The sequence below is a fragment of the Rousettus aegyptiacus genome, unplaced genomic scaffold (assembly GCF_014176215.1).
Source record: "Rousettus aegyptiacus isolate mRouAeg1 unplaced genomic scaffold, mRouAeg1.p scaffold_m13_p_14, whole genome shotgun sequence".
NCBI classification, from domain to species: Eukaryota; Metazoa; Chordata; class Mammalia; order Chiroptera; family Pteropodidae; genus Rousettus; species Rousettus aegyptiacus.
In genome coordinates this window covers 13,976,564-14,003,038 of record NW_023416289.1, presented here as the reverse complement: position 1 = coordinate 14,003,038, position 26,475 = coordinate 13,976,564, and the positions used below count along the sequence as shown (strand labels likewise).

Genomic DNA, 26,475 nt, shown 5'->3' with positions numbered 1-26,475 from the left:
TGTATGTGCAGGCTACACACTCTATCATTTGCATTTGAAATTTTAAAAAATTCAATTACAAAATATGATTTCTGGTGGCAAGAAAGAATGAGAAAGCTTGACATCTTAAAAGTGCATTATGTATATTCCAATAGTTTTCTAGATTTCCAGGGAGAGCCAGAGGTCGTTATTATGTGGAAGCTTAGCAAGGAAACAAAGGTGATTTTGTGTCCTTGTGGAGTCTAGAGGTTGGGGACCTTGGAATCTCTGTAAATGCTGCGGGGTAAGCCCCTGGGGGTACAAGGGCCCTGGTTTAATGAGGACTGCCTAAGTCAAGGGGAAAACTAGCAAGGCCACAGCCTGTCATGATACAACAAATCCTAGGTTTTAGATAAGAAAAGCCGGGACCAAGAGGGGGTAGAGTGAAAAATGATGTCACCTGCTCCTCTCACATATCCTGCAAGCAATCCCTGCAGAAAAGAGACTCCTGGCTCCATAAATGAGTCACTGGCTTTCTAAGGCTAGAGAGATGGAAAGCAGATTCCAGGAAATAAGCAAGAAAGAATCTTGGGGAAAGTTCTCAGCTTTAGTGTGAAACTGTCAGGCCTCTATGCTCTTGGGGGAACTTGAGGAGAAAAACAACAGTGAGAAAGACTAGAGAAATAGCAAGGAACCAGATGGAGCTCAAATGAGGACCTGTGTCTTTGGGCAATGTGGAATAACTGACTAAGATGGCACCAACTCAGAAAATTATCCAGGCTGCTTAGAAAGGCAGAAGATACCCCGGTGTTCTAAGTGATGCAGCACAGGGCAAATTCCCCCAAGTAGGGGAAGACCAAGCCCTGCACTGAGACAGAAGAAGGTTCTTGGTGGAGAGTGTAAGAAAGAATTCAAACACGTGCCAAAGTTAGAGTTAAAGGGAAAGTTTATTAAAGAAAAGGAAAAGCAAAGACTAGAGAAAGCAAAGACAAGAAGCCAAGACGAGAAAAAAGCCCCTTTATAAACCATTCTTTAGTTCCTGTGAGTTACAGTTTAAAGATTTTGTTTATCCATTTCCTTTGATATGGACATACAATGAAGAGGGCTTAGAGTACATAGTATAAAAAGGTAAGAATATGTAGCATAAGCAGCCTGCTAGCAGTTCCTAGCCTTTAATCCATAGGTTCCCTATGGTTTTAGCCATAGGGAATGAATGATTTTATTTTGTGTAGGGTGCCACTTAAAGACTCTGTTTTTCCTGCTTTCTCTTCAGGGTGTGGAGAAATGGGTTGTTAGCAATCCTGGCAGAAATCTTCCTTTGTTCTGCAGGTTTCCTTATGGTCTGGCTGCAGGGCTGGTCAGCATATTGCAGTCTCTGAATATAGCTTGATTTATTTTTTATTTTATTGTACTTAATACTTTTTTTTTTTTTTTTTTTTTTTTTAGGCAAGGCAACCCTTGGTCGATCTCACAGATTTCAAGGACCTTGTCAATTTATAATCCCTTATTTTTTTATACCTACAGCACCTGGTCTTCCTAGGTGGTCTCCCATCCAAGCACTAACCAGGCCCGACCCTGCTTATTAACTTCTGGGGTCAGATAGGATTGGGCTTGTTCAGGGTAGCATGGCCGTAGACTGAATGTTGCTTGATTTAACATCTTAGTTCTCTTGTCTCCTCACTACATTACTAATCTGCCCTCATGCATAACCCAGTAGCTATTTGGATATTTATTTAGCTTCCATTGAGTTCCTGTGGTGGGCTCTGAGCATGGAATAGTGAATGAGGAACCATGGTCCCTGGACCTACAGAGTTCACAGCCATTGAGCAAGTCACTCCACTTTGCTAAGTGATAAGAAGTTGGGGGGTTGAGGATGAGGCCACTGTGGGGATCCTAGAGGGCTTCTTGACACCTAGGGTGGGATTGTCCAGACACAAAGAAGGACAGACTAAATTTCAGGCACAGAGAGAGCAAAGTTGTTTAGAATACGTAAAAGGAGAGTTTGGGGAACAGAGGCACAAGAAAAAACTTGATGGGTCCTTTCTCTTCTCCCATTGTGGGTTATTTGTTTGCTTAGCAAATTTGGGGTGCTGCATCTCCTCAGCTCAGTCGGTCTGGTCAGTTCTTTTTGGCACTTTCTGTTTATTTACAGAGCAATTCGATTCACCAGTGTTTACTGAGCAACCTGAGCAAAATAGGTGGGCCCAGCCATGGAGCAGGCAAAGGGTACAGCAAGAGCAAAGGCCCAGAGTTGGGACCCCGCAAATCGGTCTCAGGAAAGAGCCAGAGGTCCCTTGGGGGTGGTGCAGGGTGAGGGAGCAGAGGCCTGAAGGAATACCGAGCCGATCTTTAGACTTCGGTCTGGTAGGGAGCAGAGCGAGTCCTGGCCAAACCCGTGCCCTGGGAAGCCAAGGCCAGGTGGGGGAGGTCCCACCTCAGCACATTCTCTTCTGTGTGACTTTGGAAATAATTAACCTGGGGACCCTAACAGCTGTCACCATTACCCTTCAGGAATTCGGGCCCTCCCTGTATGACATCTAGGTCACACTCCCACGGCACAACCCTGTGGGAGAAGGGAATCTCATTAAATCTTTTCATCAGATGTGCTGGCCTGTGTCACCTGCACACCAGCTCCCTTCCAGAAACAGCCTTTACCAGCACCCTGGGCTCTCAAGAGCCTGGGCTAACGGCTGCTTTCCCCCCAGGCTGAGAGCCTGCCAACTCTATCAGTCAAGGTCCTTTGGGCTGTCCAGGATCCTGACTCAGCTCACAATGGCATCTGGGGGAGCAGGTGAATCCTGGAGGGGAAGGTAAGAATCTTGGGTCGTATCCCAGCTTGGCCACTGGTTCATTGTCGTGACCCACAGGCATGGCTTTGCTCTCTCTACACTCAATAACTTTTGAGATCCAGGACCTCTGAGGCTGGGAATCAGGCACAGAGTGACTTCATCCTGGATCTGGCCTTGGCATGTAGAGCCCTGGACAGGAGCAGGTGGCCCTTTCAGAAAGGGATTCAAAAAAGGACTGTGATGAGAGAAGTATAGGGCATTGTGAGTGAGGAAGAGGTTCCTGACTTAGCCTTGGGTCCAGGGAAGGTATCTCAGAGGAAGTGGTGTCTGAGCTGAGACCTAGAGGGTGGGCAGGAGTTAGCCAGGTGGAGGAAGGAGGAAAAAGATACACAGAACAGCCTGTGCAAAAATGCAGAGGCTTGGGAAAGCAAGGTGTATTCAGGGAACAGAGAAGTTCAGTCTGGCTGGAGCTAAGACCTCCTGGGGAGAAATTTGCCAGAGATAAGTGCTAGGGGGACCTGAGAAGGGACAGGATCTGGTATTCAGGGGCCATCTAGCTGCCTGTGGAGAATGGACCAGGCTATGTGAGACCAAGGGCAGACACTAAGAGGCCAGATAGAAGGTGCAGGTGGTACCCTGGCCAAGGGTGGGGTGGTGGGGCTGGGGAGGACGGGGTAGACCTGGTGGCTGATGAGGTTTTAGGGGAAAGGCCACTCAGACTACTAACATGAGGACCTGGGAGGAGGAACAGTTCTTAGAAGAGTTAGGGCCAGCTTTACACAATGAGTTTGGGGTGCTCAAGGGTCATCTTAAGGGGAAGTGGAGTGAGAGATAGGGGGCTGAGACTCAGTCATCATTGTGGGGATGGAAACAAGGCTCTGGAAGTTGTCGGAATAGACTAGACAAAAGAATCAAGGGTGAGGGAAGGGGGCCCAGCACCCCAAGGAGCCCACCGAGAGGCATGAAGAGAGAGAGCCAGCTAGAAATTCAAGAGGAGCGGTCAGAGAAGCAAGAGGGAGCTTCAGAAGGGAGTATCATCTGTGTCCAACACTCCCAGACAGGTTAAAGGAGGATAGGACTGAGAAGTGGAGGGTCAGGGAGCATTTATGAAGAGGCTTCAGAATGTGGAGGAGGTTTTAATGGTAGTGGGATTCCCAGGGACCATGAACTGCAACCAGGTCAGAGTGTGAGCAGGGTTACCACATAGGGCTGAATAGGTTGTGCACTGCAAATTTCAGTGACTATCCATTAACCGAACTCGACTTGGGTCCCGCCGTCATCCCCTGGAGTTGGTAGTATTTTGTGAAACCTGCAACTGTAGTGTGGACACTTTCCACACGGTGGCGCTAAAGACCAATGCTATACTTCTTGGGCTTGGCTAGGACATCGCGGGGGTCAGTTTGAGGATCCTCTGCCCCAGGGTCATAGTCGGATGGGTGAGGGGTATTGCCAGATGCCCATGGCTAGGACCTTCCCCACCATGATGCTCTCCAGATCTCTTTCAGAACAGTTTTTCTAGCGATAGGAACTCAGTAATAAATGCCACAGTGCACACTGCAGCCTAGGTCAGGCACCTCAAAGGGTCCCAGGGGAGCAGCTAATCCCATGATCTGAGAGAGGCATGGACGTCCCTCCCACTTATCCCATAGGAGAAGGAAGACAGGAAGGAAGGAAGGACGCTGGCCCAGCCCTCAGCCCTCGGGACACAATCATCCTACCCCAGCACCGCCCTGCTCACAAGTCCTCCAGGAGGCCAAAGCTAGATCAGTGGGGCCAATGACAGACACAGCCCTGCCTGTAGCAGAGTCCCCAGGGAAGTCACCTGTGGACCCTGGACTACAAACTTACACCTACGGGTATAGGAGCTGGCCTGGAAATGCCTGAATAAGTAATGGCTATGCTGTCTTTGAAAACAATGACGTGTTCATTGCAAACCATTATTTGTGTAAGTAAATACAAAGAAAATAAAACCAGGTCAAATGACAATACCCAGAGATGGTGGCCACTTCTGGCACAGGGCTGTCTCCTGACAGCTGTCAAGGCCAATGGATACAGATTTGACCTGAGGAGCCTCCTGCTACAGGAGAACAGGCGGCTGTTCTGGTGTTTTCCCCACTCCTCCACGTCTAGGGTGATGAGCACCTTTCCCTACTCGGAGATCTAAAACTCCCTGCCTTACCTGACCCGACCGTGCTGCCTCTCAGACGGCCCTTCTCTCTATTCCAGCCTGCATGACTCAAATACAGCAAGCTCACCTCTGAGCTGTTGCCCCAGCTCTTCCCTCTTTCTGCAGATCATTCAATGACTGCTTCCTTCTCGTCATCCAGGTCTTGGCTCCAATGTCACTGTCTCAAAGAGGCCTTCCCTGACCCCACTGACTTAAGTAGCCCTTCAGCTCCATTACTTTACAACACATCACCTTGTTTGGTCTCTCCATAGCTCTTCCTCTCTCTGAAGTCATCTTACTAACATGTTAACGTGATTATTATTATCTGTCTCCTTTGACTGGAGTGTAAACTCCTAAAGAACAGAGATCTTGCCCATCTGATCTGCCTCCGTGTCCCTAGCATGCAGAATTATGCCAGCTCATGATAGGTGCTTAGCCCATGCCTGACATGCATTTTCAGTGGCCACAGAGCATCTTGGGGCACAAACCTTCTTCTGCTCTCGCTGTCCCACTGATGATCACAAGGACTGTGGCATCCCTTCCCTGACTAAACAAGCCAGTAATCAACATCCTCAGGCACAGATCTTTTCTTGTCTGTACAACTGTTTCTTCGGGAAAAATTTCTTAAAGTGGAACTGCAGAGTGAAAGGGAAGTTTGTGCTTGACATCCTGAAAAAAAAACTACTCTCAAATACTCAACTCGATTCTCACTCTCATCAGAGTGTCCACTCACACATCATGTCTATCACCGCCAATCTCAGAGGCAAAAAAAAAAAAAAAGCGCGTCTCCTGTTGTTTACATTTGCATCGTGTTGATTATTAATGAGACAGAGTGCCTCTTAAAATTGCAATTTCAAAGAATGAGTGGCTGGGTGCACTTAAAGCATCAGAAAAGAGAAGTGGCTCCAGGAACCAAGACTTGAACATGGAGAAGCAACCCTGGCCTTTGCCCTTTGACACACACAATGGGGAGCAGGGTTCAGGCTGGGACGGTGGAGGTTGGCGACAGGCACAGACTTATCCACAAATCCCATACTTATCATGTCTCAAGCCTGCATCTGCCCTCACCACTCATTAAAGTGCTCTAGCAGGACATGGCACTGTTAGCGCTCTTCCAGTTGAGCTCTTGGTAAGCCTGTTGACCATTGTCTCTTCCAAATGCTGTCTATAGTATCTTTCCTCTACCCACACATCCAGCTGCCTTCTGAACACCTCCTCCTGGATGGATGGCCCCCAGACATCTCAGATACCACCTGCCAAACTAACCACATCATCTCGCCCTTAGCCAATCCTCCAGGCCTCCCCACATCATTGAAAAACACCAGTATCCACCCATTACTCAGGCCCCAAACCTTGGCATCATCTGGGTTGCTTCTCTCTCCAGACTCCACATCCCATCAGTTACCCAGCCCTCTAGTCTGCCTCCTGAACACCTCTCGAATGTCTCTTTCTCTCTATCCCCACTGCCTCAACCTTGGCCCAGTCCACCATGCCCTTGGCTGGAAAATGATAGCAGCCTCCTTGCTGCCTCTACCTGCTCCCTTTGTGCATTGCCTGCATGACCTTTGCAAAACACAGATGTGACCACAAACTTCCCCCACTTAAAGCCCAGGCTCCCCATCACCAGGGGTAAAATCTATACTTCTCAGCCAGTTCCCAAAGTAATGTGACTGACCCCATCCCCAATACATAACTCACACAATTCTCTGGCCACATTAGGTTTGCTCCCCGCCAGCAAAGGAAGCTGCTCCTCCCTCCCATGCCTTGAATTCTGCTGTGCTCTCCGCCCCGGACACTCTCTAAGAACCTACCCTCTGCCCAACAATTGCCATGCTAAGGCCCACTTGCCTGCAAAGCCCTTCCTAACCAGCACACACTCACACTCACACACACAGAAGTGTGCACACAGACACTTTCACAATCACACACTCACCTTAGTGACACAAGGGGTGAAGAGACTCAGAAATATACCTGCCCTAATTAGCAGTGAGCCCCCATGGGTAGGTATTAGGTGGCCTCACCTCTTCTCCACTTCTGGTGCCCCCAGGCCAAGCACACAGCAGGTTCCACAAATGCTTGCTAAATATCTGGTGAATGAATGCTGCACAATCTGTCTGAGGCATGTGGGCACAGGCACGGTAAGGAGCAGGCTTTATTCTGTCCCTTCACAGAAAGCCAAGGCCGGTGGGGCGGGGGCTGGGGGGAGTTGCATATCAGAGAGTTATAGCTACAGGGCCTGTGGAGCGGGGTGAGGGAAGCCCCCATTTTTCTGGGGTTTGGGACTTGAACTGCATTACTTCCAAAAATAGAACTAGCTATGCCATATGCCAGGGTTCACTATGGTTCTCACCACCCTCTGTTATCTAATAGAGGAAATTTTCTCAGGCCAGAGCCCATCCCATCAGGAACATGAAGTGCTCAGGGTTAGAAATAGCGATGATTGGAACTCTGCCCCAGCTGCCTGTCCAGCGCCAGGCAGAGCATGTGCTCGCAGAATGATGCCTGACTCAGACAAGGCCCAGCTGACTAGGGCTCAGTGAGCTGAGTTGAAGTTCAGACTCCATCCCTTCCTAATGACGAGACCATGGAAAGGTCCTGCCATTCCTGAACCTCAGGTGGCTCTTCTGTGAAATGGGTTTCAGCTGTGTCCTTCCTCTCCTGGCTCACTGGTTATTGGGGGGAGGCCTGGAATGTCTCCAGCACCCTCTGGCCCTTGGATGCTGTCAAGGCTCCTGGGCAATGGGAGAGGGCCAGCGGAAGCCTCAGGTATCCCATCTACTCACTGCAGCCCCCTCCATGCCTGGCCCTGGTGGTCAGAGGATGGGGGGCCAGGCCTGGTCACATACAGGGATTCCAATAGGCACCATGGGTGCTCAGAAGGGGTGAATGGGAAGCCAGAAGACACAGGTTTCTTGGAGGAGGTGAGGTTTGAGCTGTCTTCTAAGTGGATAAGGGGGAGAATTCCTGATCCCACACAGAAAGGAGGCTGGGAGAAGAGCCAGAGACCAGAGAGTGGGGACCATGTCCAGGGAGCCAGAGGTAGGTTGGTGTAGTGGAACCAGAGCAGCAAAGGCTGGCAGGATGCGTGGGAAAGGAGGAGCAGAGGTCATCACAAGCCAGATCTTCTGGGTCTTGCAGGCCCCACTACAGAGTCTGGACTTATCCTGAGGACATTAGGGAGTCAACATGAACTGATTTATGATTTAAAAGATCACTTCAACTGTCAGGTGGAGAACTACTGTAGGGGACAAAGGAGGAGGAAGAGAGGCCAGAAAAGATGGTGGCCTGGGCCTAGTACCAGATGTGACAATGCAGATGCATAGCCAGACACAGGACAGAGTAATTGACTATGATGGGCAAGGAAACCATCCATTAAAAATGGGAATTTTCTGGAAGTGGAATTCCAGAATCCCAGACTGAGAAATAATTCCTTGGACAGTGCCTTGGTACAGCACCACAATCCGCTCTGCCTCATCAGAGCCCTGAGCAATAGCACAGGGAGAGCTCTATGCCACTGCCAGCCCAAGGACCAGCCCTGAGTGCTCAGCGGGTGTTTGGCAAATGAATTAATAAACGACAGAGAACTAGTAGTGGGAGGTGAGGGCTGGGGAGGGAATGAATGTGAAACATATTAAGGAGGTAGAATCAACAGGACTAGGAGGCTGAAGGAAGGTGGGGGCGAAGAGGGGATGTCCAGCGTTCATGTATTTGTTCATTCAAACTCACTCATTCAACAAATATTTCATGAACTCCCACTATGAGCCAGGGACAGTGATGACAAGGACTTCCATGGCCCTTGCTCCCACAGAGCTTAGCGACCACAGCGTGGTAGGTTTAGACACAGGAGAATACATGGCCATACACGCTGCCTCGTGGTGATGAGTGACATGAAGGCTTGAGTCCACAGGATGTGATGATAGTAACAAGGAGAGGCTGTCTTCAGAGGTGGTCAGAGGATGCCTCGCTGAGAAAGTGACGTTAGAGGTGGGCAGGGACCAATGGGTGCCAGTTTTGAGAGCTCTGGAGAGGCCCAGGCTCTGGCTTAGGTGGGAGCCTAAGTGGACTGCGATGCTTTGCAGAGGTAAGGACCAAGGAAGATGAGTCCCTCTGGGGAAGGTCATGAGATCTGGTGGGTCATCCAGGGGCTCTGGGCACACAGGAAGGCTTGGGATGGTCAGCAGTGGATGGATGGAAGCCCTGAAACTGGATGATATATTACAGTGGGGAAAAGAAAGAAGAACCCAGTCCCTGGAAGCAATCCCCAGGCTTAAGGACTACAGAATGCTGCCAAGGGAGGCTAAGAAAGGGGGCTGAAGAGGTGGGAGAGCTGGGAGGGAGTGAGGTGTATGTCTGCTAAGAACTGGTGAGGGAGAAGATATCAGTGCCCTGAGGGTCTGTGCCTCATGCCGCCCTAACAGATTGGTTGTCAATACCAACCCTCACTCAGGAGTATATTCAGGAACCGCTTAAAGTCCTTCAAACCATGTATGTCTGTGATGTGTCTGTGTTACCTCTAAAGGCAGAGGACTACAGAAGTGAAGCCTGAAGGGTGGGAGTGGGAGGCAGAGCATTCAGGGTTGGGGAAGGCCAGTGGTATCTTACAGATGGGAGGGGTGGGGGAGTGGAGCTGGCCTTTTGATGCCATCGCCATCGTAGGGTCAGCTCTCAGCTCCACCTCAACCCACCCTTGCGGAGACTCAGTGTTCCAGACCCCTCACTGGAAAGGACTGGGCTCTGGCTCCCTTGGCCGAAATGTGCCCCAAGCCCAGGTAACTCACCCAGGCTCAGAGAGCAAGACCAGAAATCGTACCCAATTAGTGGTAACTGCATAGCTTGGCTAAAAGCCCAGACGGTGGCAGGAAGGGCAGCCTACCCCCGCAGCAGAGAAACTGAGGCTGGGCTGAGGGGCAGTGCCTGGACCCAGAAGGGGTCCAAAGGCTAGGATTCTGGCCTCCCTGTTCCCCTCCCAGAAACTGGCCTTGATCCGTTCCTCTAGCCAACCCAACCCAGCAGTGGCCACTCCAGGACTGCTTTTAGGCAGTCACAGGTCTCTAGCGGCTATGGAATCTGAGCAGGGCACGGGCAAGCCGGGCTCCCCCGCGGACCCGGTTTTGGGGTCTGCATGGGAAGGAATAGGACTTCCTTGCCGAGCGGTTCTCTAAAAGCCGCCCTGTTTCCTGCGCTCCCGCCGCCCTTGCGTCCTCCAGGGGCCCGCCTACCCACAAGCTGGTGGACTCCGCGGGTCATCCGCTGCCCCGTTACTCGAGAGGGCGGAGCAAGCCGTGGGCCCCTCCACGGGTGCCAGAGCTGCGGCAGTGCGGGGGGTGGGGCCCAACGGGCCGAGGGAGGAGCGGGTCGGCGGGGTGCAGGGAGGGGCGGCCGCCGGCGGTGGCGACAGCGGCAGCTGCGGCGCGACTGACCAGGCCGGGCACCGACGAGCGCACAGAGAGCGTGAGGTCCGCGTAGCCCAGCGCAGCCATGTAAGTGTCCGGAGTCCGCAGGCCGGGCGAGGGGCTGGAGCGGCGATTCCAGTGCCTCCTTCGCCAGCACCGCCCCGTAGATCCCAAATTTGCTGCCCCGGCTGCGGCCCTGTCCCACATCACCCCTTCCCCGGGACCCGGGCCGCACGATATCGTTCCTCCCCTTCCCCTGGGCGCGGAGGACCCAGCTTGGCCCCACAAAAGCCGCCGCCTCCAGCCCTGCCGCGCCCGGCACTGCCTCCTTCCTTACCGCAGCAAGGCCCAGGCGGCCCGTGCCCCGGGGCTCTGGAGTGGGCCAGGCCTGAGGGCGGGCCCTTGGCACCAGCCTGGGCCCTGGCACGATTGCTCTCCCGGAGCCCCTTCTGCCTTCCTCAAAGGGAAAGCTGAATTGGGAATGAGGAGGGGGTGACGAGGGGTTCAAGCCGTCCTCCGGGATGAGCTAATCCTCCCAGCCCCACCGACCGGCCTAAGCCGCTTTGGGGCCCGGCTCAGCCGGAGCCTGGCCTGAGGTCCGGCTTTTTGCCCAAACCTGGCTGGGCTGAAGTCTGAGACGATCGCTCCAGCGTGGTGGGGAACAGACCTTGTCCTGGAAATGGGAATCTGGTGTAGGGTCTTTGCAAACAGCTAAGCTTAGGCACCCTGCAGAACTGATTTGGGGAAGGGGCTACTGGGCAGGGCTAAATCCCACCTCAGCCTTCTCTGTCCTCCTCTTCCCAGTGAGGCCTGAGCCCACCTCTGGGACTAACCCTTCCCAGCCAGTTCTACTTGGTTGCTCCTAATGCATGTCCAGGCTGGCTGGCTGAGCACCTACTGTGTACAGTCTAATATAACAATAATGGTGCCCTGGGCCTCCCCTAGGCCTGCAGTGATCAGCAGGGGCGTAGCTTTCTTAGGAGGGTTATATCTATCTGGCAGATGCAGAAACAGGCACGGGGAGGTTAAGTAATAGTCTCAAGGTCACACAGCTGGTTTGGGGAGAGGTGGGAATTAGACCCGGATCTGAATTCTTGCTATTGCACTATCCACGTCCATGGCATGGAGGGGAGTGGGTGGGGGAGATGAGAATCCGAGTAAGGTACAAAATACTCCAGCAAGACTGTAAGCCCTAGCTTAGCTCATACTTCAACCCTTGCTCAAGAGTCCTGGGTCCTCTAGTCCAGCAGCCAGAGAGAGGGACCTGGACTTGAGTAAGGGTGGAGGGAACACACAGGGCTCCAGGCTAGGTCCTCCCTGGGTGGAAAAGCAGATGGGAAGGGAGCGGCTGAGTCTGGGCAACCCCTTGCTGCCACTGGGACTCACACTGCTACCAGGCCTGGCCTAGGGGAAGCCACCAGGCCTTCAGCACAAGGCTGGTCTGGGAATGTGACCAGCTGACTAGGGAGGGGGCCGGCAGGAAGTGAGGCCACCCTGCTGCCTCCGCCTGGTTCCGGGGTGGGGGGTCCCAGACAGGGCCCGCCTCCCTCCCTGTTCCAGCAGCTGCAGCATGAAGTCAGCAGCCAGGTTTGGGGCAGTTGCCATGGAGACAGGGAAAGGCTCAGGAGGGACCCCATTTTCTCTTGTAACCCCTCCTTACCCCAGTTATTTTTAGCATCTGTTAACTGCAGTGGGGCTGACCCACAGGGTGGGGCTGGGCCAGGGACTCCTAGCAAGAGGACCACTGAGCTGGGCAGTGTAAGTGGCAGGACCTCCTGCCTCACACATGTGAGGCATGCAGAGGGTTTTGGGGGCTGCAGGATCTGCAGCCATGCAGGTGGCCAAAGTTCCATTACTGCTGCCCCAAGGTGGCAGTTCTGCAGGCCCTATCACCTTTGTGACCTTTCCCACATTCAGAACAGTCTTCAGTAAATCCAGAGAGTCCTCTGGCTCTAATCAGCTAGTCCCCAGTTCAGGTGGATTCTCTTCCTTAGCTCAAGGGGCTCAGTTCTTTCCCTCTTCTACAGCAGGGTAGATACTACCTATCCACCTCCTGAAATGGTCACTCAGATGGGTATTCTGATGGTCATTTGGGAAGAGTGGACCAACAGTTATACATCCTGGTTCCTGTGGGACAAAGGGGTTGGTGGTAGCAAAGCCCTAGTCAGAGAAAGAAAATTGATGGGATAGACAGCCTAATCTGAATCTAGCCCACTCATTCAGTTCCAGAATCCCAGGGGACCCCCACCATGCCCTATACCAAGGGAGCAGAACCCCACTCACTGATATAATCAGAAAGTAAGGAAGGGACCGGGAAACTTATAGGTTGGGTATGGGAGATAGATAACCAGACTTGAAATCTACCCCTCCAACAGCTCAGGATCTGCTGTTTCTCTGTCTAGGCAGCCAGTTCATGTAGCCCCACCCCCAACTCATACTCAGCTCCCCCCTCTTTCATCACCCTGGTGCAGGCCCAGAGGGTACAGCAGTGAGCCCAGCAGATAACCCCAACCCCTAGAGTTCGCAGTCTGGCTGGAAGACAGACACTAAAGGAGAACTAACAACCTAGTTATGTGGTCTCAAGGATCAGAGGGAGGAAGCTATGAGATGCCTAAAAGGGGGAACCAACCCCAGGCAGGCTTCCTGGAGGAAGAAGTCACAGGGTAAGACTTGAAAAAGGAAAGGGAGCTGGTCAGGGTGAGGACAGTATGAAGAGGGTATAGGAGAAATGGGGGCTGCTGCTCAAATGCTAAAGAACCTTGCAGGTATTGAGCGAGGGTCTCAGCAGCTGGAACAGAAAGACCATGGGGGGAGCAGGGGACTATGAGGGAAGGATGGCCGAAGGTATATGAGGGAAGAGTCTTGTGGATCACATTAGAGAGTCTGGACTTTATCTTTGGGGCAGGGTATTACCCATGGGTTTTGCAAGAGTCAGCATAAAGGGACATTGAAGATTTAGTGTCCTAGGGTAAGACCACCGGGGTTTGAATCCTGGCCCTGTCATTTGCCAGCTGTGTAATCTTGGGCAGATTAATAATTGTTAATAACAGCAGTTAATATTAGTCGTGCACTTACAGTGAGATAGTGTGTCCACCCCAACTTCCCTACCACACATACAATCCTCTCTTCCCCAAACACTCCCTTTAGAGGGGAAATATCTCATTTCATCCCCCCAACAACCCTGTGAGATAGTCGTTGTTATTTTTATTATTATTCTCATTTAACAGATAGGAATCTGAAGCTCAAAAAAGTGAATGTTTTGCCCAAGGTCACACAGCCAGTTAGCATCAGGTTTCTCATCTGTGAAATGGGGCTAAAAGGACTTACCTGATAGGGCTATTGCCAAAATTAAATGTTTGTTAATTAAGCACAGTGTGTGGCCTATAGAAGGCACTCGATAAAGCACAGTTTTTGGCATGGTCAGGTGACTGGAATTTTAAGAGCAATGTCGCTATTGAATAAAGAATGGATCAGTGTGGGTTAGTGTAGAGGCAGAGTCAGTCCGTTAGGAAGCCGCAGTAGGGTTTTAGGTGATAGCTGGTGACAGCTTGGACCTGAATTCTAGCCATGGGGATAGAGAAGAGGGGCAGGATCCAGAGGTGGCAGGAGTGGGTGGGCGAGTGGATGTGGAGGGTAACAGAGACCGAGGCATCCGAGATGACTCCTAGTTTATCTTGAAGGACTGGGTAAATAGATGGTGGGGCTGTCATGGAGAGGTTAAGACTGGGGAGGGTCAAGTTTGAGGAGGAAATTGGTGAATACAGTTTGAGGACCTCAAACTCAGCATATCCCTAATAGACCACTCTGTACTGTCATTCAGCTTCTGAGGAGGCAACAGGCAGGCAGTTGGACACACGGGCCTGGTGCTCAGAAAAGCAATTTGGGCACAGAAGAGATAAGGAAGTTGGGGACAACTTTAGATGACACTGAACTGTGGGAGGTGTACATAGCCCAAGGGTGAGAAGAATGAGGCCCATTCAGGACTAGGGAGACAGACAGATTCTCTGAGGGAAAATAAGATTTGTAGCCAGAGAGATTGGAAAACTAGGGGCGTGTTACCTCTTGAAATTCAAAGGAAGGAAGGGCTCAAGGAAGAGGAAGAGAGCCACAAAGTGAAAAGCTTTACTGAGATCAAGCAGGATAAGAACTAAACATTGGACACTGAATTCTGCAACAGGGAGGCACTGGTGACCTCGTCCAGCCCAGTCAGGGGAGTGGTGGGTGTGGAAGGCGGTCCAGAATGGAAAGAAGAGCGGGTGGGTGTGGAGAGGAAATGGAGGTAGGCATCTCTTCCAGGAACTTGGTTCTGAAAGAGCCAGATGGGGTGAGGGGTGGGGTCGCTAGAAGGAGACACAGGGTCCACAGAGGGGGCATTTCATTTTGTAGTTATTTATTTAAAGTCAACTTTATGTTGAAATATAATATACATACAGAAAGGGTACATGTCCTCAGTGGTACAGCTTGATAAATTTATACAAGGGAACATACCCATATAGGATCAGGAAGTAGAACACAGATTAGGAACTAGAACATTACCAGCACCCTGGAAGACCCCTTGTGCCCCCTTCCAGTCACTATTCCCCAGGGTAACTACTATTCTGACTCCTATCACCACAGATGTGATTTGCCTGTTTTTGAACTTTGTTCAAAAACGGACTCATACATACGTCCTCCTTTGCAGTCCTGCTTCTTTCACTCAACATCAGATCTTTAAGATTCATCCATATTATTGCATGTAGTAGTTGTTTGTTCACTCTTTTTGTTGTAGAGCATTTCATTATCAACTGATGGACATCTGGGCAGTTTCCATTTTTTATGAGGGAGTGACTCAAGCTTGTTTGAGGCTTGTGGAGAAAGGCTAAAATACTCATCTTCCGTGAGAAGGGAGAGAGATGACTAGGGCCGCACATGAGGATTTCCCCAGTGGGAAAAAAGACACTGGCTAAGGTTGAGAATTGCTGTGTTATTCCAGCTCAGCTACTGGGCCAAGACCTCTGGCAGCTACTGCCAGCCTGTGTGCAGGTGCAGAAAAGGCAGGGAGTTGAGTTGCTCAGGGCTGGTTTCTGCCAGGTAGGGGAGAAAGGCAGAGTGCTGGGAATATTAGCAGCAGGCGAGTCTAGATCCAGCCTGGAGAGAGCGATGTGCAGGGAAGGTAGGGGAGAGAAGGTAGGAGGGAGCTGGCAGAGAAAATGAAAGCAGAGGCAGACTGTGAGTTCTGTGCAGGGTGGTGTCTGTGCAATTCTGGGCTGTATCTCCAGTGACTGGCACATGCTTGGCACAGGGTTATCACTCAGTGAATAGCTGAATAAATGATCTGAGAGCCCAAGAGGTCTCAGGTAGAAGGCAGGTGAGGTGAGAATGATAGAGAAAGCCTGAAGATTGTGATCAATGTGGTTGTGATTTAGGAAGGGGGCATTCCAGAGCAGGTGATAAGGCGGGGGTATTCCCATGGGGGAATAGCTGAAGGATGCAGATAGGCCAGTACAAGGCAGGCAATTCGCCGAATGCATAGTTGCCTGTGTGGGGTGCATAGCACCCAATTTTCAAGGAGAGGATAGCACTTCTCAAACTGGGGTCCTTGGACATCTGGCATCTAAACTATAGGGGCTAGTTGGAAATGCAGAACCCTGGGCCCGCCCCAGCCTCCTGGGGAGAAAGTAAGCCCCGTTCAGTAGAACTGAATGAACATCAAGGAGCAGGAGCGATTATGGGGTGGGGGATTGCTCAGCCCCTCTGAGGGCATGGTGGCCTCTATCCTGGCTGGAGGTGGACAAGGGATTTTCAGGGAAGAGATATGTGTGCAGGAAAAGGCTAACTGACACCAAGGGGATTCAGCCTATGTGAGCAGGTGGCCAGAAGGATGGGCCTCTGCCCTAGGATGCAGCTTCTGCTGGAGAGGAGGCCCTGGCTGGGCAGTGGGTCCTCTTTCCTGGGGCTTAGGGGAGAGGGGGAGTACAGAGACTGAGCACCCCCTCTGTGGGTGTGGGAGTGAGTATGGTGCATGAAGTTTGTTGGACTCTGCATCCAGTTCCTTCTCTGGGCAGCAACACATAATATGGGGTTGATCCGAATCCACACTTATAGGCCCTTTCTCTTCTCAGCCTCCCACACCCCTCATGCTTGGCACCTGACTCTATGCCCTCCATTGGCACAGTCCCTCCACTTAGGACCCAAGCCCTTCCTTCCACTTTCTCAGCCCCTACTCTCTAGCCTTCACACCCAGAACCCCAACTCTCAGCCCGCTGTGTTCAGCCCTCTCTCAACACCCCTCAACAGCCACACTATGAGCCCCCTATGCTAAATGCACCCAATCCAGCACCCATTCAATATCTTCATTCTATTTATCTTTCCATATTCGCCGCTGTGCTCAACTCCCTTTAGCTGCACTCCTGACCCAAGCCCAGAAGATCCCCGTCAGTCCCATTCCGGAGGGGAATCCCCAGTCACCCGTCCCAGAGGCCAAGCAAGCCGAGGCCCGGTTGCCCCCCTGATCCAGCCGGTCCCGCCCCATCCCGGCGGGTTGAGTCAGGCGGCAGGAACTGGGCGGGGGGCGGCGCTGGGAGGAGCTGAAGCCCGAACCAGAGTCGCCAGGAGCGAGCGCGGAGCCCAGCCAGGCCGGCACTGAGTGGCCCTGGGCCGGCGGGGACACGGTGGGCAAGCACGGGGTGGTGGGCAGTCCCCGGACCTACCATGAACTCCAAGAAGAAAGGTAGGACCCGGCCTGGGGCTGCGAGGGCTCCGTGGATGGCTGTAGAGGGTGCGGGCCGGATTCTGGGGGTCAAGGGAGCGTGTTTCGCCGGAACAGGGTGGGAGTCTGCAAAGGATCCCTTCCCGCCAAGGGCCCGGGCGAAAGCGTCTGTCTGTGACTCAGTTTCCAGGTCCGAGCCGCAGGAAAGTGGAGGGGGCGGGGCACTTCTCGGCACTGCCCCCCACTCTGGGAATCCCCCAGCTCTGGGCGCCAGGAGGACTCTGGCGTCCAGGCTCTTGGGAGCCAGTGGGGGCTGGAGGGGAGCAGCTTACCCAGGGCGGGTGGGTCGCCGGAGCCAAACCCGCGCTGGCCAGGCCTGTCGGGCAGCTCCGCTGGGCTCAAAGCCCGCACCCCGCCCCTCCAGGTGACCTCCAGCGGCCTCGCAGGCAGCCGGCGCCGAGCTCCAGGTCCACTTTGGGGGGAGGTTAGGGGCAGGGCTGGGCAGCCCGCCCCGCCCCCGGTAAACAGGCGCTTCCGCACATTCTTCGCGCGCCCCGCCCCTTTCCTGCCCCTTCCCAGCCGGGGGAGGGTCGCCGCGCGATCCCCCCTTCCTGCCCCGTGCCGCAGGCGGGGCCTGCACCTCTGCAGGAAGTGGGGGCCGAGCCGAGGCCACGCTGAGTCCGAGGCCGAGTCGTCCGCGGCCGCCCTGTCATTAGCGCCGGGGCCGGCCGGCGGGGTTGTCGGACTCTCAGAATCAGGCCGTGTCGGGCAAGACTAAGATACTGAAGTCGGGCCGCGGGGAGGGGTCTTCAAGGGCCCGACTGGCGCTGGACACCCACCCTCGCCACCCTCAGGGAGCCCCGCGCGGACTCATTCCATGATGTCCCTCTCGGTGCGGCCACAGCGCCGCCTGCTCAGCGCCCGGGTCAATAGGAGCCAGTCCTTCGCAGGCGTCCTCGGCAGCCACGAGCGGGGGCCCAGGTACGCAGAAGAGGGGGGCTGATAGGGTCAGGAGAGTCTGACCGGGTTGGAGCTGGGGTGCAGAGAGGGTTTGGGGGACTCTTTCTTGCCCCTGTCTGAGTATAGCCTCTTCTTCAGGAGTTTCCCGGCCTTCAGTCCCACGGGACCCCCACGGAAGCCCCCAGCGCTCTCTCGAGTGTCCAGGATGTTTTCCGTGGCGCACCCGGCCCCCAAGGTCCCGCAACCTGAGCGGCTGGACCTGGTGTACGCTGCGCTCAAGCGGGGCCTGACGTAAGCAACTCCCAATGCCTGGGGATCCCAATGCCTTGTCCCAGGATCCCTCCCGGCGGCCCCATCCCCTTTCTGCTAGTGAGAACTTTCCCAGCTTCTCACACTCTTCCCCATTGCCTGAACCTTGGGCAGATGGAGGTTGTAGAGGTAAGCTAATTCTTGTTGTCACCTGTTTCCCCAGGGCCTATTTGGAAGTGCACCAGCAGGAGCAGGAGAAACTCCAGGGGCAGATAAGGGAATCCAAGAGGAATTCTCGCCTGGTGAGTGAAGGGTTGGCAAGGATGCCCTGGACTAATGCTCTTTGCTCTTGTGGTATGGAGGACTCTGCAAGGCCAGCCCTGGATGACATCAGGGCTGTTTTCTGGGGTGACTTAGTCCAGGTGTGACCAGAAAATAGGAGTAACCAGAAAGAGGATATCAGGAAAGGCTGGGGAGTTTTCTATCCCCACATTCCCCAGGCTGTGCACACTCTCTGCCTGGGACCCAGTGCCTGCCCATGGGAGCTTCCAGTAGGGTAGGTAGGACCACCCCCAGACGTGAACAAGGGGAGATTATGTTGTAGTGGTATTAGGGAGAGCTGTGGTTCTTCCTGGGGAACAGCTCAGCATTTCTGAGAGAAGGAAACACTTCTGCTGGGTCTTAAGAACAAATAAGAGTTCCCTGGTAAAGGGAACCATGCATGAGGAGGCACAGAACTCTCTTCTTAAGGGTTGCAGGAAAGGAAGTGGGCCAGGGAAGGGACCATGGGGAAGAGGTAGGGGGAAGGGTACTGGAGGGGTCTTGGGGACCAGATCCATGTCACAGCACCCACGAAAGGCTAGACATGTGGAAAAGTGGGTCAGTCCCTGCTTTGGCTGGAGTGGCTGTGGACTGTGGTATGAGGGGAAGGAGGCCATAAAGGAGAGGAGCTAGATGGGTTTGGGTGGGCAAATGCTCTGCTGGAATACTTTCCATACCTCCTAAGTCCTCCCTCTCATCTCCCCCTGCAGGGCTTCCTGTATGACTTGGACAAGGTGAGTGTATACAGAACGGTGTTGGAAGAGGTTGGCTCATAGGGAAGGTAAAGGGCCCTAACCTTCAGGCCTCTCCTGATGCACTTCTCCCCCAGCAAGTCAAGTCCATTGAACGTTTCCTGCGACGGCTGGAGTTCCATGCCAGCAAGGTACATATCCAGCATGCATGTGTGCATGTGGTGTGGGGTGGGGAATTGAGTATCTTAGGGAGATGCAGGGATGCTAGGCCCTGGGTGAGTGACCCCAGCAGTTAGTCACAACTTTCCCCTGGCTCCCGACTGTCACCCTACTCACTTGCCCAGATCGACGAGCTGTATGAGGCATACTGTGTCCAGCGGCGTCTTCGGGATGGTGCCTACAACATGGTCCGTGCCTACAGCACTGGGTCTCCAGGGAGCCGCGAGGCTAGGGACAGCCTGGCTGAGGCTACTCGGGGGCATCGAGAGTACACGGAGGTGAGGGATGGGTGCCCATGAGGCAGAGGCAAAGGGTATGGCAGAGCTGGTGAGAAGGGACTAGTTGTTGACCCTCTCCTATCTCCGCTCATCCCTCCCAGAGCATGTGTCTGCTGGAGAGTGAGCTGGAGGCACAGCTGGGTGAATTCCATCTCCGGATGAAAGGTACTGAGTAGTTGGAACAGACTGGTGTTGAGGAGAGGGAAGTGTGTGCCTGAGACCCCTCCCTCAACTTGGCTTATCCCCTTCTTCCCTTCTCCCCTTCTCCCAGGGCTGGCTGGCTTCGCCCGGCTGTGTGTGGGAGATCAGTATGAGGTATGAGGATGTACAGGGAAGGGATAGGATGGCAGGGTTGCAACACCAAGGGCTGCCTCATCCTGCCTGTTCCCTAGATCTGCATGAAATACGGGCGTCAGCGCTGGAAACTGCGGGGCCGCATTGAGGGTAGTGGAAAGCAGGTGTGGGACAGTGAGGAAACCGTCTTCCTTCCTCTGCTCACGGAATTCCTGTCCATCAAGGTGATGTCTCTGTTTGGGACCACAGGACACGTGATCCTGTGACTCCATGACCCTGTGAACCCCTTATGACCCTAAGACCTTTACCACTATGACCCTGCCTGGTTCCATGGCCCTGTGAATGTATGACCCCATGACCTTATGACCTTATGACTATTTGACCTCTTGAACTTCCAAGTCTGTGACCCTCATGACCTCAGTGACTCTACAAATTCAAACTTCTGTGATCCTCATGTTCCCAGAGTGCTTCAAGTCTCCATGGCCCCATTAACCCAAGAACTCCAATCCTTGCAACCTCCTCATGACCCTATGACCATCGAGTAACTTCTGTGCAAATTCAGACCTCTGATCTCCCACAATCTCATGACCCCTATACCCTTATGACCCCACAATGCATTCTTGGCTATAGGTGACAGAGCTGAAGGGCCTGGCCAACCATGTGGTTGTGGGCAGTGTCTCCTGTGAGACCAAGGACCTGTTCGCTGCCCTGCCCCAGGTCGTGGCTGTGGACATCAATGACCTTGGCACCATCAAGCTCAGCCTAGAAGTCACATGGAGGTTGTTGGGGCTCAGGGGCTGGGAACAGGTCTAGGGGCCTATGGCACCAGCTAACTGCCTCTTCCCTCCCCAGCCCCTTTGACAAGGATGACCAGCCCTCAGGTGCTTCTACTGTCAACAAGGCATCCACAGTCACCAAGCGCTTCTCTACCTATAGCCAGAGCCCACCAGACACGCCCTCACTTCGGGAGCAGGCCTTCTATGTAAGTCACAACCCAGACTCAGGCGCAGCCATCCCTTAGAGACTCTCTGGGGACAGTCTTGAAATTGCCTTTCCTCTCTCCCAGAATATGCTTAGACGGCAGGAGGAGCTGGAGAATGGGACGGCATGGTCGCTGTCATCCGAATCTTCAGATGATTCATCCAGCCCACAGCTCTCAGGCACTGCCCGCCACTCTTCAGCTCCTAGGCCCCTGGTGCAGCAGCCTGAGCCTCTGCCCATCCAAATTGCCTTCCATAGGCCTGAGACCCCCACCTCTGGGCCAACGGATGAGGAGGGGGCCAAGGCCCCAACCCTAGCCAATGGGCATGCCCCCTACAGCCGTACTCTGAGCCATATCAGTGAAGCCAGTGTGGATGCTGCCTTGGCTGAGGCTTCAGTAGAGGCTGAGGGGCTAGAAAGCCAGGGATCTAGCCTGCCTACACACCCAAATCCCACCCATGGGGAGCATCTTGGTCCTGTCCTTCCTGCCCTGGACCCTGGCCATTCCGCCACAAGCTTCATTCTCAGTACAACAGGCCCTGCCCATACGTCGACAGACCCCACACCATCTGTACATGTAGCCTCGCTTCACAAGGCCACAGACTCTAGCTCTCCTGAACTGCCAGGCCCCACCCACACCACTACAAGCTCCACCTGTAGTGCCATAAGCATTACCAGCAATGCTGCAAGCCTCACTCACACCGTCACAAGCTCTACTCACAAGCCCAAGCCCTCTATCCTCACTCCTACAGGCCTTACTCCTAGTGCCATTGGACAAGGCCAGACCATCACAAGTCCCACCCACAAGCCAATGCTTTCTACTCTCACTACTGCAGGTCCTACTCCAGACACTACAAGCCCAGTCCAGATCACCACAAGCCCCAGCCACGCTGTCTCAAATCTGACAAGTACTGTCACAGGCTTCACCATCAAACCCATGCTCTCTACCTTCACTACTACAGGCCCTGCTACCCCCAGTGCCACTGGCCCAGCCCAACCCACCAAAAGCCCTACCCATACCACTACAAAATCCACCTATACTACTGCAAGCCCCACCCATACTACCACAAGCCCCACCCACACTACTGCAAGCTCTACTCACAAAGCCAGGATGTCAACTCACACCACCACAAGTCCTACCCCCAATGCTAAGAGCCCAGTCCAGACCACCAGGAGCCCCACCCATCCTGTCACAAGCCCCACCCTTATAAGTGTAAGCCCTTCCACTTCTCTAGACCTTGCCATGCTCCCCAGCAACTCTGCACACACAGACCCCACCCTCCCAGGCACCGACCCCCTAACCTGTAACCACTCAGCTTCCACATCCTGCACTGAGGCAGACCCCACGGTCCCAAGCGCCTCTTATCCAAGTCCTGCCTGTACCAGTTGGGAACCCATCACAAGCCCTTCCCCAGACCCCCCTGAACCCGTCCTTCGGAGCCCAAGCCCCCCTCCTTCACCCCTAATCCCTATGCCCCAGCATTCAGACCTTAGCCTGGCCGTGGCTGCCCAGGCCCCAGTTACAGGGGCAGCTGGAGGGGCTGGAGACAGGAGGCTGGAGGAGGCACTAGGGGCCCTAATGGCTGCCCTGGATGATTATCGTGGCCAGTTTCCTGAGCTGCAGGGCCTGGAGCAGGAGGTGGTCCGGCTGGAGAGTCTGCTTATGGTAAGGATGGCTGGGCTGGGCTATGGCAGCACAGGGAAGGCAGCCAGGCAGTGGTGGCAGCTCTGACTCCCTTCACAACCCCAGCAGAAACAAGGTCTGACTCGTAGCCGGGCCTCCAGTCTTAGCATCACTGTGGAGCACGCCCTGGAAAGTTTCAGTTTCCTCAACGAGGATGAAGATGAAGACAATGATGGTCCTGGGGACAGGTGAGCTGGGCTAGGTGAGGGGGAAGAGGTGAAGAGAATGCCAGGTGGAGATGTAAGGCGAGAAAGGGTAACAGGTCAGGTGGGACCAGGTGGAACGTGAGAGCGGCAAGACAGAAAGTAGACAGGAGGGGTAGATTTGCTGGTGGGTGCATCTGTGTTCACCTCTCCCCGTTTGCTCCTCATGTGTCCTTGATGCCCATGTTTCCAACCCCATCTCCATCCCCAGTGCTTCTGACCACCCTCCTCCTCCTCGTTCCTGCAATGTCTGCTTTCCCTGCCAGTCCCCAGCAGCTGGTGAGCCTCCAGCTCCTCTCTCCCTTGACCTCACTTTGGACCTACCCTATGAACGAGTCCTTTCATGGCCTCCCCATGTACCCGGGGCCCCCCAGCAACAACCCCTTTTGTCTCAACCCTGGCAGTCCCAGAGAGCCCAGCCCCTCAGCTCTCTGTCCCGGAGCTGCCTTTGCCAATTCCCACATGAGGGTCATGCCCAGCCCCTCTTTCCTCTGCTGCTGCCCAGCTTACGGTCCTGTGCCCTGCGCCCCTTGGGCCACAACCCCTATGCCCGATGGCGTAGACCATCCCACCTGCATCCCTACTCCCGCCCATCCCAGCCCTGGCAGTCCCGGAAGTCCCAGCAGTCCTAGCTGAAGGTGGCATAGAGCAGACGGACTCTGGAGACCCCTGCTCCTATCTACTGGTCCCAGCCCCTCCTCTTTCTGGAAGTCCTCTGTGAACTTACCCATTGTCTGTTGTCAGTGCATCATCTGTTCATCTCTTCTGGGATGGGGGAACTTAATAAAAATACACTGGTGATCAGATGGTGACGTGTGCTACAGGTGGTCAACCCCATTTTTCTCCCAAGGGTCCCAAGCAGCCCAGTGCCTGGGGCTGAGGACACCCTCGACTCACCCATTGCCCGCCCCCTCAGCACAGAGTGTCCAGCTCTAGACACTGCCTTGGTCCAGCACCTGTACCACTGCAGCCGCCTCCTGCTGGTGAGGCTAGTGGTATTCCTCCCACCCTCCCCTTACCCTAGGGAGCCCTCCACGACCCCTGAGTTCCATTCTTACCCCACGTCCCAGGCCCCTGGCATCTTCTGGCTCATACTAAATGGAACATCTCCCAGACTCCGGCTCCCCCCAACCTCTCCTAATGCATGCTGGGACTTGTAGTACCTGGGCTCCACCCTCCCCAAGCTCTACCTTGAGGTCTGAGCTACTTGGCTACCCCTGTTCTCCAGAAACTGGGCATATTTGGGCCCCTGCGCTGTCAGGAGGCGTGGGCCCTGGAGCGGCTACTGCGGGAGGCTCGAGTGCTCGAGGCAGTATGCGAGCTTAGCAGGCGATGGGACATCCCTGCTACCTCTGCTCAGGAAGGTAAAGGCCCTGTGGGCTCTGGCTGAGTGCCCTGAAGCTCCTTCCTTGCCCTACCCCATCTATACCTGTCTGCCCGCCTGCCTGCCTGCCTGCTCTGTTGCTGATGGTTTCATGCACCTCCTCACAGTGGTGCAGTTCTCGGCCTCTCAGCCCGGCTTCCTGACCTTCTGGGACCAGTGCACAGAGGGACTCGGCCCCTTCATCTGCCCTGTGGAGCGGGTGCTCCTCACCTTCTGCAATCAGTACGGTGCCCGTCTCTCCCTGCGCCAGCCAGGTTTAGCCGAGGCTGGTGAGTGGGCTGCCTACCTGCCCCACCCTTGCCTTCCTTCCTCAGATACACAGTAATGAGACCTCAGGGAAAGCTAGGTCTGCCCCCACAGACATGCTGAGCTGAACACCAGAAAGAAATAGCAAAGATTTGTGCCTTGGTGCAAGAGGATCCAGATGGGTAGGGTTTGGACAGGAAGCCCCTGGGCCTGAGCCTGGGGTGAGAGCACTCTTCCCTCTAAGGGCCCGGGTTCATCCAAACCCTGAGGCCTGTGGCACTGCCTTTCACAGTGTGTGTCAAGTTTTTGGAGGATGCCCTGGGGCAGAAGTTGCCCAGGAGGCCCCAGCCAGGCCCTGGAGAACAGCTCACTGTCTTCCAGTTCTGGAGTTATGTGGAAACCTTGGACAGCCCCTCCATGGATGCCTATGTGACTGAGACTGCTGAGGAAGGTAAGGCAGTGTGGCCCTGATCACAAAGTGACTTGACTTTATTGGGGGGGGTCTTAATGTGTGGACAAGGACATGAGGGTACAGGAGATTCCCACCCCAGGAAGCTCCTTGACCTGCTACCTTGTTCCACGCCCCCCTTTTTTCTTTCAGTGCTACTGGTGCGGAATCTGAACTCAGATGACCAGGCCGTTGTGCTCAAGGCTCTGAGATTAGCACCTGAGGGGCGACTGCGAAGGGACGGGCTTCGGGCTCTTAGCTCCCTGCTTGTCCATGGCAACAACAAGGTCATGGCTGCTGTCAGCACCCAGCTGCGGAGCCTGTCGCTGGGCCCTGCTTTCCGGGAAAGGGTGAGAGTTGGGCACGGCTCCCTTGAAGGCAAAGGTAGGATCCCAAGCTCCTAGTATCTGGCTAAGTCTGTCCTCCTAACCTTATCCAGGCCCTACTGTGCTTCCTGGAGCAACTCGAGGATGAGGATGTGCAGATGAGAGTGGCCGGCTGCCTTGCCCTGGGCTGCATCAAGGTGACACCTGCCAATCTACTTACCGTTTCTCTCACCTCCTGGCTCCCCCAGCCCTGGGCCCTGAGCTTTTTCCACCTGCTCCACTATGGCTACCTCAATGCTTTTTCCTTTGGTAGGCCCCTGAGGGCATTGAGCCCTTGGTGTACTTGTGCCAAACGGACACAGAAGTCGTGAGGGAAGCTGCTCGGCAAAGCCTGCAACAGTGTGGTGAGGATGGGAGATACGGGTCAAGTAGAGTTCTGGGACATTTTGGCTGATGGAAGTAGGGGTGAGATGGTGTAAACGGTGGGAGGGCCAGGGGGGCCTAGGGCCACTCCTGATCCTATCCTTACCCATTACAGGAGAAGAGGGACAGTCTGCCCATCGACGGCTAGAGGAGTCACTGGATGCCCTGCCCCGAATCTTCGGGCCTGGCAGCATGGCCAGCACAGCATTCTAAACTCCATACCCACCATTCCCAGTGCTCCTTCTCCCCCACTTTCAGGGCTCACCAGGCACTGGCAGGGAGGGTGAGGGCTGGCTCCAGACACCCCTCCCCCACAGATTCCTATCAATTGAAATCTAATATATTCTTCTGTTGCCCTTGGGGTTGGTAGAGTCAGTGCCTGCAGTTAAGTGCCTCCCAGCCTCAGCTCAGCACACTTGCCACAAATCAGTGTCCCGGGCCTGGCCATCCTGCCTCTGCCCCACCACGTCCCTTTGTTTTGTATTTTATTTACAGAGTTTTACAGAAAATTAAAAAAGCAAAATGTCTTTCCTACATGGCCTAGCCTGGTGCACTCCTGACCCTCTGGCTCCAACGCCCTGTGGCCCTTCCTGAAACTAGTGTGTCCACACATCAACTGTGACAATGACATGTGCTTTTTCCCTGAAAATCCAGTTGAAAGAGCCCTGAGGTTGGAAATGGGCTTGGAGAAGAAGGCAGAGGAAAAGGGTGGTGGGATGTTGCTGAGGTGGCTCAGCCATGGGCCTGGAAGCTAGGTGCCCAGCCTGAAGCC

General features: G+C 54.2%; 2 protein-coding genes across 6 annotated transcripts; one reads left to right on the top strand and one right to left on the bottom strand.

Annotated features, from left to right (window-relative positions):
- The first annotated feature begins 2,602 nt into the window (after positions 1 to 2,602).
- Positions 2,603 to 26,237, top strand: RIPOR1 (RHO family interacting cell polarization regulator 1). Of its 5 annotated transcripts, none has more exons than XM_016163750.2 (22): positions 2,603 to 2,768; positions 17,850 to 17,976; positions 18,094 to 18,246; positions 18,428 to 18,506; positions 19,236 to 19,259; positions 19,355 to 19,408; positions 19,562 to 19,714; positions 19,816 to 19,879; positions 19,986 to 20,029; positions 20,107 to 20,232; positions 20,639 to 20,787; positions 20,861 to 20,990; positions 21,075 to 22,655; positions 22,740 to 22,861; positions 23,727 to 23,859; positions 24,105 to 24,240; positions 24,368 to 24,529; positions 24,799 to 24,957; positions 25,108 to 25,304; positions 25,394 to 25,477; positions 25,594 to 25,684; positions 25,819 to 26,237. In XM_016163750.2, exons 2-22 carry the CDS (start codon positions 17,873 to 17,875, stop codon positions 25,914 to 25,916), a joined length of 3,843 nt encoding a protein of 1,280 aa, XP_016019236.2. In that variant the 5' UTR covers positions 2,603 to 2,768; positions 17,850 to 17,872; the 3' UTR covers positions 25,917 to 26,237. The 5 variants fall into 5 exon arrangements, with proteins under 5 accessions (XP_016019236.2, XP_016019247.2, XP_016019230.2 ...); XM_016163744.2 differs by lacking the exon at positions 2,603 to 2,768 and adding an exon at positions 10,196 to 10,394; XM_016163724.2 differs by lacking the exon at positions 2,603 to 2,768 and adding an exon at positions 10,413 to 17,016.
- LOC107520258 lies at positions 4,098 to 10,394 on the bottom strand. The gene is given in 3 exon segments (XM_016163824.2): positions 4,098 to 9,111; positions 10,134 to 10,255; positions 10,257 to 10,394. Coding segments are annotated over 3 exon segments (702 nt in total). The 3' UTR covers positions 4,098 to 8,669.
- Positions 26,238 to 26,475: the final 238 nt, after the last annotated feature.

Coding starts and splice junctions, on each gene's coding strand:
- RIPOR1 (XM_016163724.2), top strand. Junction 20,991..21,074: donor TTCGGGAGCAGGCCTTCTAT/GTAAGTCACAAC, acceptor CCTCTCTCCCAG/AATATGCTTAGACGGCAGGA. Junction 22,656..22,739: donor GGCTGGAGAGTCTGCTTATG/GTAAGGATGGCT, acceptor TCACAACCCCAG/CAGAAACAAGGTCTGACTCG.